Source organism: Anopheles marshallii, chromosome 2 (genome assembly GCF_943734725.1).
Source record: "Anopheles marshallii chromosome 2, idAnoMarsDA_429_01, whole genome shotgun sequence".
NCBI classification, from domain to species: Eukaryota; Metazoa; Arthropoda; class Insecta; order Diptera; family Culicidae; genus Anopheles; species Anopheles marshallii.
Window position 1 is genome coordinate 84,285,469 of NC_071326.1, and position 15,574 is coordinate 84,301,042.

Below are 15,574 nucleotides of genomic sequence, written 5' to 3' on the forward strand. Positions count from 1 at the left end.
ATTTTAAAGGCAGGACTTGCTTCTGTGAAACATTTGCCGGAAGCAAATCTTGAACCGCTTTAACGTAAATACCCCATAATGGTGCATTCTTCTGAGGGGGGTTTTAGGTGACTCCTTAAAATCCTATCCAAATTAACCAATAAGGCGAAAGCATTTCAATTATAAAGCCCTTTATCTTTCAACTTTTGTAAACCTTAATTGGTCGACTACCTTATCTTTCCTTCCGCACACCGTTAGGCAGATCTGGAGATTGTTATCGTGCTTGGGACTACCATCGGATGTAACATCTACGAATGGACGACAATCGTTGCAATTACAAGTACTCCATGCTCAGTACACCTTCATTATTCGAAAAAAGGAAAAAAAATAAACATTCACCCCGTTAGCTGTTTGTGGTGGTGGTCATGCAACGACAAAATGGAGGGAATGTAGCACCAACGCGCACTGGGTGGGCTTTTGCGTGTTAGTTACGCTTGTAGAAGTAATCATCGATACGCAGCGTATCGCAGGTGAAGTTGAACAGCTTTTCGCACTGGACGGAGTTGTTCCAGTACCGGTGGCTGCTCGCTTCGCGGCAGTTGCTCAGGTAGCATCCGCCACGCGTCTCCAGCTTCGGTGAGATGGCCGCATGCACGACGGTACGCGAGCCTTCCTCCGGGTTCTTGAACAGTAGTGCCCGCACCCACGGGATGTAGGTGGTACTCGAATGCTCGAACAGATCCGTATTTACGACACCGGGATGCAACGAGTTGGACAGGATCGGCATACCTTCCTCTGCGAAAATTAAGTTGAGGTACTTAGCGAACAGGACCTGGGCCAGCTTACTCTGGTTGTACGCATCGGCCGGGTAGTAGTTTTTGCTGCCAGATGAAAAAAAAAAATGGTGAAATGAAAAGCAATTACGGTACGGTATGCTGTGAGATTCCGATCCTGGATGGATTGGACCATGTTTGGGTAATACCTACACTTTGTTAATGTCCTTGTAATCGATTTCTCCAATTTTGTGCACACAGGACGATACGTTAACGACGCGCGCTTTACATTCATCCGTACCGGCTGCCCTGAGCTGGGGCAGCAGCAAATGTGTCAGCAGAAAATGGCCGTAATAGTTGATGGCCATGTGCGACTCGAAACCTTCGCCGGTCAGCTTGAACGGTACGCTCATAACACCGGCTGTAAGGACATTAGGAAGCGGGGGTTACCGGGGTTTTGCAGTTTGAAGTATCGTCCACTTAGTGAAACTTACCATTGTTGATGAGGAGATGAATTCTGTCGAACTTGGTCTTAATCTTGGCGGCAAACTCTCGCACCGACTTCATATTTCCGATGTCAAGCTGTTCGAAGTGCAGCTTGCAGCTGCCGACCGGGATCTTGGCGTGCTCCAGGTAGGCTTCTACCGCCTTACGAGAATCGATCGGATTGCGAACACCTGCGCGCGGGATTGGAAGAGCGGGGTGAACGAGTTACAAAATACGCACAACTTTGTCGGGATCGTTCGGGACATACCAAGAATGACTTCGATTTCGCACTCCACCAGCTTCCTGACGATGCGTAGTCCGATGCCCCGATTGCCACCGGTGATGAGCGCAATCTTGCCCGGCTGCTTATAAAGTTCTGCAGGCGAAGAAGAAACGAAGATACAAGTATGAAATATTTTGCTTTTACCAACAGCAAGCAGTATGTCTTTGAAACGGAACGCTCCGAACGTTTCATCACACATTCCACTATGAGTACGGATGGAAGCGCCATTGATGCATACCATTCCCAGGGAATGTCTTCATCCGTCGGCTATCGGCACTTTTTTCTTTCGTCCTCGTGTATCCCCGGCAAGGTACGGGCACGGAAGGCCACATGCATAGGTAGCAACAGCTGTTGGCACTGATTAAAAATAGCAACGCCTTCACTACTACCTTCTCACCCTCCCCCCAGGTCCCATGCACAGCAGCGTCACGAGCAGACGCGTGCGAAGCGGTACGACACAATGACACGCAACCACAAAACAAGAACCAGATGGTGCTAGGAACTGATGTCGCACCTACCGCGCTATCTACCATTTTATAATTGAATCCAAATAAAATGTCCCCAAAATTCGAACTCCCCACCACACATATCTGTCGGCAATTGGGGAGTGACGGTTGCTTTATTTTTTTTTGCTGGGACGTTTTCTGTGGATGATTTTTTCCTTTACTATTTGTTATCACCCTCTATCAATGCTTTATCGTACGGCACATCCAGGAGAGAGTGCCGAATCGATACGGAGCGAGGCGAAATTAAAATTTTAATTCTATAATACAGAGACCGGGAACGCGCGCACATGGCGCACGGGTGAACGCCGTCCGTACCACGTGCAAATGAAAGGGCGATGGTACACAGGCGACAGATTCGCACGGACAGTTTTACTTTTTTCCTGCTCGGAAAAATGGTAATTGAACCAAATAATCGAGAGCAGCAATGGTGGTGGCCAGCAGGTGGGTGGTGGGTTGGTGTCACCGTGTGTGTCACGCGTAATGTTGAAAAATTAAAGGTGTGGGGTTTTATCGCTTTGGAAATGCATTGAGAAAAATGGAGGGGCGTTGCTGCAATGATCACTTTCGGAATGATTTCCACGGAATTGGAATAAAATAGCGCATGAATGAGGGATAGTAGGGGTTTTCCCCCCCGGTTTTAAAACAGGAAAAACCTATAGACGAAAAGCCGTTCCAAAACTAAAATGAAACGTCCATGCCGTCGTTCGATAAATGGTTTGCCCCGATGGTTGAAAGTGTTGGTTTTTTTCCCTCCCTTTCTACGGGTTTTCCTTTTGCCACCCGCCCACAAAATAGTGCTGACAGTGTCACTTTCGCATCATTCACCGTTGGGCGTTGCGCGGTGAAAATGAGTTCCTATTTTGGTGGCCCGAAGAAGCATTGGGGATGAAAAACAGGAAAGAAGTGCGTTATTTGAAGCTTAATATTGCTTGCCGTATTTTTATTTTGTTGCGCACAGTCAAACAAGCGATGCAAAAAGGGAGACGAATAGTACGAAGAAACGAAAATAACGATGCTGCATTTTTTTTGGCGACGAAATATACCACGGTACAGGTCGTGAAAAATGAAAGGCTCTTCATTAACTTTATCGCCTTATGGAGGTGTGATTATTTTCACCGCGTTGCAGGTGTTCAATCTTTGTTTCTGTTTCGAGAACAAGCAGTGATGGGGTAGATAAATAAGTGAACAAAAATATACTGACAGAACTATACTTTTCCCAGCGCGTATAATGCTCCTGAAATATTCTCTTTAATTTTTTATGGATTGGGCAAGCTTTAACGAGTGCTTTCATTGTATCTAGATCATTTTAAAGAGAAATTTGAGAAGAATAGTCACAAAAGTACACGGGCGCGAAGATTTACAACGTTGAACCTGATTTAAACAACAATCAACTAACCTTATTGAGGGTCAAGCAGGCCATGATTCAAAATAAACCATATCAAATTAATTTCATAGCCTGCATTTAATCTGAAAATATTAACCACAAAACGTAGATATTAGAATGCTTTTAAATGTGTTTAAAATGTAAGTTTAATTAACCTTCCGAGATCGAGTATGTCGTGTGGTAAAATAAATCTAGTAAGGCAGAAAGGGAAGACATGATCTACTAGATCATTAATCCAATAAGAAGAATAGAGACATGCATCGACATACTAGCAGACTGCCTAACGCCGTCTGATCGGAATCTAAGTAAAAGCCACCCATAACACAGAAGATGATAGCTTTAGGTTAAGCTTTTCCGTAATCTTGGCGTATGAACTGTTTCGACTTAGTCTACGTGTCTGCCTTAACATTATTGAATCAGCTCCGTTTGAATTTTGATCATGAAAGTGCTCTAGGCCACACTGAAGGGTATTTTGTAGGGTTCATGCTGTTTTGTGAAACGACGCGCCATAAATACTGACACTGATTACTGAAGCTGAACAGCTTCAGGAAGACATTTAGCGACAACATCCAAAATCAACTCAAGTTTTGCAGGAAGAATATTTATATTTTCACTGATCGTAAACCGCCCAAAAACCTTCTTTGTGAAGATGTTCATCAATGCTTTTCTTGCTGCTGTAGGACGTAAAGTGCCGGGTTAAGTTCATCAAAGCATTCAGCAGCAGTGCAATCAGCAGCCAGGGTATTGTGGACATTGGACTAGATGTGGATTTCGATTCTACTGAAACTTTCATGTAAAACTATTTCTTCACCTTTTTGCCTATTTTCTGGACGAACGATCAGGTCCCTTTATCACGATCTTTATCTTTATGCTCATGAATGATCGGAATTATGCTTCTGTTGGACTTTTTTGGGTCTTTTTTTTCCACAAGTGGGATGATATTATAACTGCCGTATTGTCTGTAATCTTCATACAAAAAGTGTCTTACCGAAGTGCGAAGAATGTTTGCAACCTGACACGTTCCATTATGCCTGTGAAGCCAATATATTTGAACTTCTCTGACTTCTTGAATGGATTAAAATGATTTTCTACGACAGAATGGAGCGCCATGTCATACGCAATGTTAACTTTTCGGTGAATTATCCTTTTTGGGAGTTTAAACACACGTTCCCAAAACATCCGACGCAGGTACGTAGACTTTGAAGTCTGTCATAACAGGGTGACGCATGTGACAGATAATATCGAAGGACTATCTTCAAAAGAAAAATGGTCAGCGTAGTCATTGAAATGCAGGACATAGCGAGTGGACTGAAGTACTTACGTTATTGTTAAATATACTTCTGAGATTTTAACGTGATTCTTTTTGACAGAAAACATTATAGTGGTCTTGTCATTTAAACCCATTAGAATAATTCGTGAATAAAGGTTTCAAGTCCGATGAAAATATAAATTTTATAACCATACGTACTTCTATACCGTAATGAACAGATTTTAGCAATTAGCTTTAATTGATTTATAATTTCTACGCAAGTTTACGCAGAACACATTTCTACGCAACAAGAAAAATGCTCTAGTGATATCCTCATACAACCACAACGAAATAGAAAATCCTGCCTATGAAGTATCTCTACATCAAAAATTGCCTATGGCTTTGGAAAAAAAGCTCTCCCAATCCAAAGCTAAATTTGGCGTAATCATGCGATGGCTTTGATGTTGGCACAACACAAAAAAAAAATGGTTCCATTCGTATTAAACGATAGCAAAGAATTCCCAATCACTGCTCGATTAAGATTAGCCGAGGCACCGAAAATCGGGGAAAATCCCATGTGCACCGACTGTACCGCATTAGCAGCCTACGGTTGGATGAAAAGTAATATCCTTGCCAGTTTGCTGGCTGATGCTGGGTTGCAATTTCCGGCACTGCACCTAACGGGGGATGCAACGCATCAAAAAAAAAAAAAAAAAAACAAACCCGTACCCAGATAAGCCCGAATGTGAAAACGTACCATCGTGGTTATAAAGAAAAAAAAAACACACACACACACAAATACCATAGTATTTAAAAGAGGCAAATTGTGTCCATCCATTTATGACCGACGAGCGGAAGCCAACACTGGCAGTGCTTTAATTTGCTTTAGAAGTGCTGCCTGCCGCGCACAGATACATATAATTTCTGCTATCCGAGCCCGCCCCGGACAGGGCAATCCGGCACGACCGTGGAAATTGCCATGGGCTTGTGGTATTGTGTGAGTGGAGGATCATTTCATTGGTTTCCGGATCCGCCGTGGAAAGCGAATTGGATGGTGGGGAGGGGGAAGGGTAGGAGGAGAAAGAAGTCTCGGTTCCGTTTCGTTCCGTTGCCTGCGTTCCAACTGTATCCCCCGCCATCACCCTTCGGTATCGGTGTTGCTGTACGGTTGTTCCGTACGGTCGTTATGTGCCCTGGAGCTGTCGCGTTGGGAATTGGCTCGACATTCCCGTGCGCCGGTACAGGTGTAGGTTGTGTGCGAGCTTTGTGACCTCGGCTCTTAATGAACCGGTGCATCCCGGTCTCTCGCTTTCTTTCTCTCGCTCGGGCATGTCGAAACATTCGCCAACATGCACACACCCTGAATGACATGAAGGCAAAAGTCAGTTCCATATCCTGGCTTCACTGGAACGCCGAACATTGTGGAAAAAACAAAAACACACACACCCACATTCCGTGAACCACGGGAGAAAATTGCACAATTAATTTTGCATTTAACAGGCCGTGCTCACACACATCCAGAGACGTGCGCGTGTACAGGAAAAGCTCATGCTCGTCGCCGCCAAATGATTGTTTAATCATCGGAATTCATGTCTCACACCGAAACGGAAACGCGCCAATCGGAAAATGGAATCGTGTTTCGAATGTCGACCCGACCCCGCAGGGAAAGGAACTGATTTACACTGAGGTTTTTGGTCATTATTTCGGAACTGTGGTGTGGTTTTTTTTTCTGGTGCTTTCTCTCATTGATGTGCCGTTTCCCATGGCAACACGCGCAATCGACATGGTGCACACGGGAGAAGAGCCGGAGATGTGACCCAAGAAACTGAATGGAGATGAAAAATTGATTCAATCAATTATGGCCCGGGAAGCGTATGGGTCGTGAAGGGGGGCGGTGAAATTGTCCACGGTAATCGAAAAAGAATTCCAATCGCTTCACAATCGCTGACGGGTGGCGAACGGGTGGAGAGGAAAGCAATTCTATTAAAGCAAAACAAAACAACAATGCAAACAAAAAAAAGCCATCAAGAACCATCGAGATCATCGTTCATTTGCAATCCGCGCGATCCGATAAATGACTGTTTTGTGGGAAGCATTTTACAGTGACGGCGCACCGTAAAATGCAGTTAAAATGTACAAACATTCCAACGTCGATAAGGTTTGTCGATTTTTTCTTCGCCATCGGCACAATAAACTTAACTGACTACGGGTACACTACACACAACAAAATGACGATGACTCTTCGGACCGGGGGGGGGGGGGGGGGGGGGGGGGGGGGGGGGGGGGATGCAAATGCAGTGTCCATGCGCATCGATGCACCTTTTGCGAACGACTGAGGCAGAATGGTAAAGCACACTCGCGAGCAGCGCGGCGGGTAACGATCCAAGAACTAAACAAATTGTGCATTCCAGTGAGTTTACTTTCCACGGCTATCGGATAATTAAATCTTCGCTAGGTGCATCCCTTTGTGTGTTTTAGCTGTCCAACGTTTTGCTACGGCACTGTAAAGATGTTGCAAATGGAATAGAAAATGGGAGCATTTGGTTTTTATTTTGCTTCCTGTGTAATTAGTGAAGAATGCGCTTCAAATAAAATACACAAATGTCGCCATTCAATTCGCCATTGATTTCAGAAAGTGCAAATTCGATTCGAGAAGCAATCGAAAAAAAAAGAAGATATTTTTTGGAATTGGAAGTAAATTTGCATTTTTCTTAATGCATTCTTTTATTAAATGTATCCAAATTGGATCGTTTGGATCTGTTTTTTTAAGCAAAATGTAAATTACCTTAAACCTGCACAGTAATGACTTGTCGTTCTTTGTTAAAAAATAAGTTTTATATTTTAATTGTAAATCCACAATAAAAAGACAATAATTTACTTCTGAAACGTTGCATCAAGGAGCTGAAATCAAAGTGTTCGAAGTCATAGAAGTCATTGACACTAGAACTAAGAAGCGTTTTCTTTCATTGATGGTCTCTTCAGAAACATTTTCGAAGACCTGAATTATGCTTCATAATGTTTTCGATTTCGTATGACAGAAAATATATTTAAAATTTGTTGCGTCAATTACGAAATAATTGTTACAGCTCAAAAAACAGATAAATGATTTCATAAACAGAAAATGAAGCATTTCAGTCAAAATGACAGGTCCGGGAAGTTCTTGTGGCAAAATTACGCATCAACGCTGAGAAAGTCTCGTGATCATTCTATATTTTTATTTTATTTAAGGTTCATTAAAAACTATTGAGCAACTAAAAACAACCTCTTCCTGATAACGCTTTTGACATATTTTTTAACATATTTTTTTTACATTCTTTTTACATTTTTATATATTTAAACTTAAAAAGCTGCGGATGTGCACCAAGAGCATAATTGAACTTCAAAAATAACCGGTTCAAAACTGGAAGATTGGAGCAAATTTTGTCACTTTATCTATACGTTGTTTGTAAGGGGACACATCACATCAACATATTATCCAGAATTACCTTAAAATCGTGGGAAAGGGGAGATGTATACTCAGAAGTGCAAAAACAAATCTTTTTGGTAATTTTTAACACCAACACTACTAAGCTTTTTAAGCGTTTTTTTACAAACCTTTAGCTTTACAAACAATTTTGAAGATTTGGAATATGTTTTAATTTGTTTTTGAGTTCATACTACAGAAAAGATATGTAAAAGTCATGCATCAACGATGGTAGAATTGTTTTACCTCACAATTTAAATTAATCAAAATGAAGCGTTGCAGTCAAAATGACGAGACCTCTAGTTCTAGTATTAAAAAGGATAGTTACATCATTTTTGTGGATTGGTAGTGTTTATACAATAAAATGTACAACATTTAAGACAATGCGATAAATATAAATGATTGAGAAACATAAAAAGTAGAGGCTTTTTTGCAAGGTGCTATTGGAAACTACCGAAATAGTAGTGTACTTTTAGAGTTATTTAGACTTAGTCTGCTTATATACTTATTTGAATATTGATCGAGATAATCGCATTTCTGCGGAGTAAAGTTGTTTATGACTGAAAGTTATGTTCTCAATGTTAAACAAAGAGTATTTGTAATGCTCTTCATAATCACAAATAAATACGATTGTTTATAAGCTCGAAAGAAGTTATAAAACCATTAACGGTTCCCTTTCTTCCTTCTTAAATTAATACAATCGATAAAACAAACCTATACAATGATTTGCCATTAAAGTGATGCAACCATCTCAACTCCCAGCGCACAAACTTGTATATCCGGAGGAAGCAGAAAAAAACAGCTAAACGTCCGATTCAAATGTTTCCACCTTTGGATGAAAGAGAAATTTGGCCGCAAAAGTTGAACACAAATACACACACACACACACACCACGCACACCAGTGCGGGTACGGTCCTGTGTTCACCCGCTCTTTGCTGCCAATTCAAGTGGCGAGATGGTTTTTTGACCGCTTGACTGCACAGCCTCCACACACCGGTACGAGCGCGCAGTTCCGTCCAAAAACCACCGATGCTAAAACATTCCACAAATTGCATTTCGACGATATGCACACGCTGCTCGATGTAGAATTGGCAGCCAAATCGAACTCCAAAAAACCGTCCCATCCCCAAACCGCTGGGCTGGTGCCTTTTTCACGTTGAATCTTCGGGCCGGAAAACAGCCCGTGTGTTGTGCCCCCTTGCCACAAGGGCTGGGGGGCTGGGTGGAAATTTCCACCCAATCGCACCGGAACGCATCGTTCGATGGACTTAACCTCATTTGCAAAACCCAATTTAGCATAACCGTGTCGATTGCGTCGCCGATAAGGGTACGCTTTCCTCCCCGTGCAACCCCCGGCCCGCCATTGGGTGGATGGCCCGGGAAAATGATAAATCACGCTCTTTTGCCACCCTTGACGGGGGGGAGGGGTGGAAGGGGGTTTTGTTGGTTGCGCCGGTCATAATTCAGAGCCCAACTGTGCAAGATCTGCTGCTTTCGCTGGCTGGTTGGCACTCCGGTGGGTGGTATGTATGTCGAAACGGAAGCCCACCATACCCACCGGGCCCGGGCACCTTTTGCACGGTGCGCCAGCTAGGGCGGAAAATTGTTTCCCCTTAGTGTTTATCCAGGCTATCGTCACCCAATAATGGCCCAATAAGGACTGCATTTTCACCCCTATCTGAAGATTTCGCCACGATCGGATTTGCGGTTACACAGGAGCGTTACGGGTGTCGGTGGAAGGTGGTTGGGCGGATGATAGTAGGCAACCGTCCCGGGGTAAATTGTTTGACCAGCAGCAGCTGCTGATAAACGCTACCGAGTTCGCAATTGCCTGCGGGTGTACTTGATTATACTGCAGACATGAAATACAGACGAATTGAATCCATCGATTCTTATCCGTCGCTTTCGTTAAGTGAAAAATAAGCATCGCTACAAATAATGTACGTTATTCGGTGTACTTTCCGGTTCCTCGAAATAAGCGAAAAAGCAACCGTGGGAACATTTTAACCTATGCCTAGGATATTGAGGAAATATTTGTGCTCTACCTTGCAATACATTTGTTTCTCATTAAGTACTCCTTTTCAACAGTAGATCACAATGCTGGAGAGTATTGTCTAAACATCTTCAATTATCTAATTACAAATTACCGAGAACTTTGTCCACATTTGGTGCAACAATCGGCCACGATTTGAAGAAGATGCCTACCATCCAAATGCTTGCCATGGAGAACAAAAAAAACACTTTTACTTTCAAATTTTCTACTCCACATCATTTTCATCTAAATCTAGATTATTCTGCTAAATCTATAACTCTTTGATTGTTCTGGATCCTGCTCAGGAAGAAGATGAATCTATTCTAAGCTCCCTCGAATGGTACTCAGAAAGATCTACAAAAGAAATGATTAAGAAATTACAAAAGATGAATTTTTGCCTCAAGGTCACCAATTTTGACCAGCGTTCATCAATATTTGTCGCTACCGCAACAATTATTGTTCGAAGGTCATAAAGTCTGATGAAATATAGTACATCTAGCTGGCTTTATCTATTTAGCTAAAAGCTTTGAAAACTTTTGATTGAAAACTAGTAGATTTAGATGAAATTAAAAATAATAAAAGTAACAAATCATTGTATACTTTTTCGTCATTTTCTATTAAATTTTCATGATTTATAGAAGCGTGGTATGAATATAAGTATACAAGGTGGTGTACAATAATCGAATGAACTCATTTTTATTTCCTGTATAGGTAAAATATGTATGAATAAAAGATAAAAATATGAGTCTCAGAGACAAGCATTGATACACGTTGTCACAAAAAATGGTGAATTTGAGACGCAATTTATCGGCACCCACTGTAACCCACCGTGAATACTAAGTCAAAGAGGTTTTCTACGTTTTTCTAGTTTAACCAGCAAAGTGGACGAGATTCATGGAGCCATTTTCAGTATGTCAGTCGAGACAGAACCGCAAACTAAGGTTTATTTAAACTAAATTCAGATTTAATTCCAGGAATGTCAGATCTACCTCGGCACATTCAAGTTCTACTAGAATATAATTCCGAACAAGCTCCGACTATGCAAATTTAACTCCTTAATGCTGAATAGACCGACATGAGAAATATAAACTATTAAAGCGTATAAAAACCAGACATGCAGACATTTTTTTGCAAAAATAATCAAATCAAACTATATTTATCAGACAGAAAAATTGGTAGCGCACTGTATTGAATAGCAAATGTAAAACAGACAACATCTTTTACTTTCAACATAATTCTACCATTTCAGAATTTCCTCAACACTAGTTACACGTTCTCTGAGGCGCAGAAATGCAATTTAGAATATGGTAATGCATCGTAAGTGTTGCTGTACAGTCGGTACAATACTGATTGACGTTTACGGTAATCTGGCCTTCGAACCCAGCGGCTATTTACCACTCGTCGGTATAATGTATCCTCCACACGCTGATCGCACGCCACCCATCCAAAGATGGAGCAGGGCGTTAAGGGCTTGGCTGGCTCCATCGGTAATGGACGGATTGTTTGTGCATCTTCGAAGGCAAACACACCGGCCAATACTTATTGACCGACAGCAAACAAGAATGCTCTCAACAGCACACTGCTGCCCATTCCCGGCGAATGCCAATGGTACTGCCAAATGCACTCCACAAACAAGAGCGAGCGGTGTGTGTGGGGTGTCGCAACGTCTGCATCTCGGATCTTCGTTGATTACGTCCCGTAGCTGGCTTTTTGCAAATGCACATCCTTCCGCCTCATCCAATGCATCCCATCATGCGGGAAGAATTTACCGATTTCATCGATACCGGGCGCAAGCATCTGATCGGGGACGGTTCGAATTCGAGGCGAACCTCGTGCACCGTATACATACGCAAAGAGCGCACAGCTTTAAGCGTAGCGACTAAAAGGTTTCTGGGATATGCACTGAAAGCTTTCAATGCACTTGTGCACCGAGCAAAAATTAGCTACCGTCGGGATGCCGGCCCGAAACGCCGGCGAAAGTGATTGAGTAAAATCAGTTCCACGATTCCGCCACTCCGGCTCAGCGTCAGCGCGTACAGCAGCTAATTAAAAAGCTATTAACACTCGCCGATTCTACCTCGGCAGCGTATGTTAACGGGCCGTTACGGGAAACTAAATCCGTACCCAGGACCGTACCCCGTACAGATGCGATCGGCGACGCCCCGTTCCATTTAGGCCACGCACGTAACGCATGTAACTAAAACGTTCTCCATTGTGACATCAGCTCACTATCGGAAAATGCAATCGCAACCGGTAGTTAGCAACAATGCATCCGAACCCAGCCAACGATGTTACGGCTTGACGGGGAGTGATGGAGAGATCATTATGGCAACCGATTGTTGTCCGATCCAGCACACGTTGGGACACTGTGATGGTGATAATTTATGGTGATTGTGAATCTTACGCCCGGGTTTACGATTGTTCATCAAATTATCTTCTCGATCGGCGTACTGCTACTATCCGCTGGTATGCGGCGACGATAGGTTCGATTGATATGACCGCTTTACAATTGAAACCACGAATTTAACCACGAAAACCTAGATCTACGAATAGTTTTCCATATGGTTTGGTAGGGCGATGCAGCCATATTGGACAATTAATTTTCGAAAACATACTGCTTTCCTTGAACCGCATTAATTTTAAGGGGTTTCTAGTGGTTACTATTGAAATTTTAAATGTCTTTTTCGTGAAACTGCTCTGAGCTAGCTCAGTGTCTTTAAGGAAAACAGCTGTCATAATATATGACGGTTCTGCGATACCATGGTTAGACTTTCGTTCCAGTACACCGAAGGATGTGTATTGAATCTCATCTGACTTCTGATTTCTCCGTCCCATATGTTTGAGGACTTTATATTGTAGCCTTGTGAGACCAATATTAGAATTTTCCGGTGCTTTATGGACGTCTTCCTCTTCCACCCTGAACCTAAGATTAGGACGAGTGTCTTCGTGTTCATGATTGTTAGTTATGATATTTAAGATTATTTTTCTTATACACTTCTCCTTATTGCTGTCCTTTCCCATTAATTCCCTCTTCATTATGCGTTAAGATTAGTTGTTACGTTTAGATTTTTAATTTGGTACTTCTTGTACAGGAATACGAATACAATAATAACAACAACAACAACAACAACAATAATAATATCGCCCAACTCGTCGTAGTACAGGTTCGTAGCATATCATCAGCAATTCATTACGTACCAAACATGCAAGTCTAGAAGAGTCGTAAAATTCAGAAGAGAAAATAAACATTACACCTGAGTAGGTCCCCATGGTGCAAAACAGTTCTTGAATATTAGATTACTAATGGAAGAATCGTCAGAGTAAATAGATTTTCTCGAACAGTAAAATATATCAATCTGAATGAAGAGAAGATTCACGGTTGGTGCTATATGACACTTTTGCGATGAGTCATCCATATGAATCTTTAGCGAGCAGTCATCCAAATTATAAATCAACCCTTAAAAGAGTCATAAATCCTCAAAACAACGGTGGTTCTTTTGGGCGAAATGGTAGTTTGGCAACCAAAGATCGGAGGTGATCCATACAAGCTCCATGGAGGTCATTGATCTTGGATGAAACATGACTCTTAGAGGATTCGTAAATCATTGGACTAGAGATTCAGATTCATGAATCAGACATAGATATCCTCGACACTAAGCACGGTCAATATTTTCACGGCAACCTGGTTAGTTTTTCTGAGAGCGGCAAGATCTTTGGGGTAGATGATACATTTCACACCTTTAGAAAAAAAACAGTGCATGACGTACTCTTCCACATACACCGCAAGACCACTTGCCTGGTGACATCGACACGTGAATTGTATATAAGTAAATTAAAAACGTAATTAATCTTCCATAAACATAAACTAAATTACATAAGAAATACAGCGATTTATTGAGAAAATTAAGTGTTTTTTGTACACCCGTAACGTTATCCAAATGTAAACATTTCACGATCAATAGCTCCAATGCCAAGTGCACAGGGAAACAAACCGGTTTTATGCACATTGAATGATCCATTATTAAATAATAAAAACATAAAACATATTATCAATAATGTGTGATTGCTTTTACAGCGTAATAAACGGCGCTAAATAAACTGCAACGAGCATGACATGATTGAGGTGGCTGTTGGAGAATGACATCGTCATAAACTGAATGACCCTGATGAACATCGTAATTCATGATCATACGGTGCTTTGGGGAAGAAAACAATTGAACATTGCTGGCCGATGGAAGAGATCATCGGTTCGAGGGCACTGCATCCTTTCACTTTCCCCCAGAGCAAGATGCAACCTTTGCGAAATGGTGGAGGTATTGTCCCGTGTAATTTCAAATCTCAATCCCCAAATACTGAAACACCTCTGTGATCTGCTGCATGCTGCCGCACGTACGCGTACACACGATTGCCTAACACTGGTTTGCAACCTTCTGCGACTCGGCTGGTTCGAAGTTTCGAGTATCGATCGATTACCACACGGCACGGCATCTCTCGGGCAGCCAAAAACGAGCGCAAACTCGTTTCCACTGCGCGTGCAGTGCGTCTCGCACCCGCACGGAGTCGCAATAGAACCGACACGCATATATCTCCAACCTCGATTACTCACCGACTTTATTCCGCGGTCGCATGATGAAATCGTCCAGCAGGGCCTGGAAACCGCAGATCTGCATCCGCACCTCGCACACGAACTGTGTCCAGTTCTTCGGCATCTCTTTCGACGATTTCATGAAGAAAAAGATGGCCAACAGTAGCCCAACGGGCAAACCGATCATCAGTACCGTACCGATCATGGTGTGCTGTGATTTGTTTGATGTGGAACACTTTTGACAGTACGATTGCACCGTTTCACCTGGACGATCGGAGCCGGTTCTGCACCACGTAAAGCTTGACCATACGAAACAAATGCACAAAACTCGGTCACTTCCTACAAATTCCAGCACTGGAACGGGAACACTGGTTTGGGTTTCAAAAAATTTCACGTTCCCGTTAGCTTGACCGCAATCGACGGAGCTCCCGCTTGAAGGCGTCGTTCACTTCTAACTTTCACTCCCTGCCGAAAGATGGGTCGAGTTTCAGTTCACACACGCACACCGCGATAGTAGAAGCTAGAACACGTGCGAAGAAATGGTCCACTCGCTCACACCTGGCTGCACACTACGCACAAGCAAGGTGCTCCGTCGCGGTCGAAGATTCAACGTCATATGATCGTGAGGCAGCGGCCACGAACGAGCCCCGGGTATGGCACACCGCGCCACGAACAGCGAACCCGCGCGGTGGGGATGAATAAGTTCGATTTTCGGCCAGCGTTCGGTTCGGTTGTAGCTTTTTTGTTGTTGCGTTCCTAACCGGCGGTGACTTTAACGTGACGCAAACGACGAACGCGATCGCAACACTGGAGAGAAGCAGACAATGGGTGGC

At 42.8% G+C, this 15,574-nt stretch overlaps 1 protein-coding gene across 1 annotated transcript; it reads right to left on the minus strand.

Moving 5' to 3' along the window:
• Window positions 1-463: 463 nt before the first annotated feature.
• On the minus strand, window positions 464-14,946 carry LOC128718720 (dehydrogenase/reductase SDR family member on chromosome X). The gene is made up of 5 exons (XM_053812341.1): window positions 14,763-14,946; window positions 1,507-1,614; window positions 1,247-1,429; window positions 966-1,173; window positions 464-860 (listed from the first exon to the last, which is right to left on the minus strand). Exons 1-5 carry the CDS (start codon window positions 14,944-14,946, stop codon window positions 464-466), a joined length of 1,080 nt encoding a protein of 359 aa, XP_053668316.1.
• Between the last annotated feature and the right edge of the window lie 628 nt (window positions 14,947-15,574).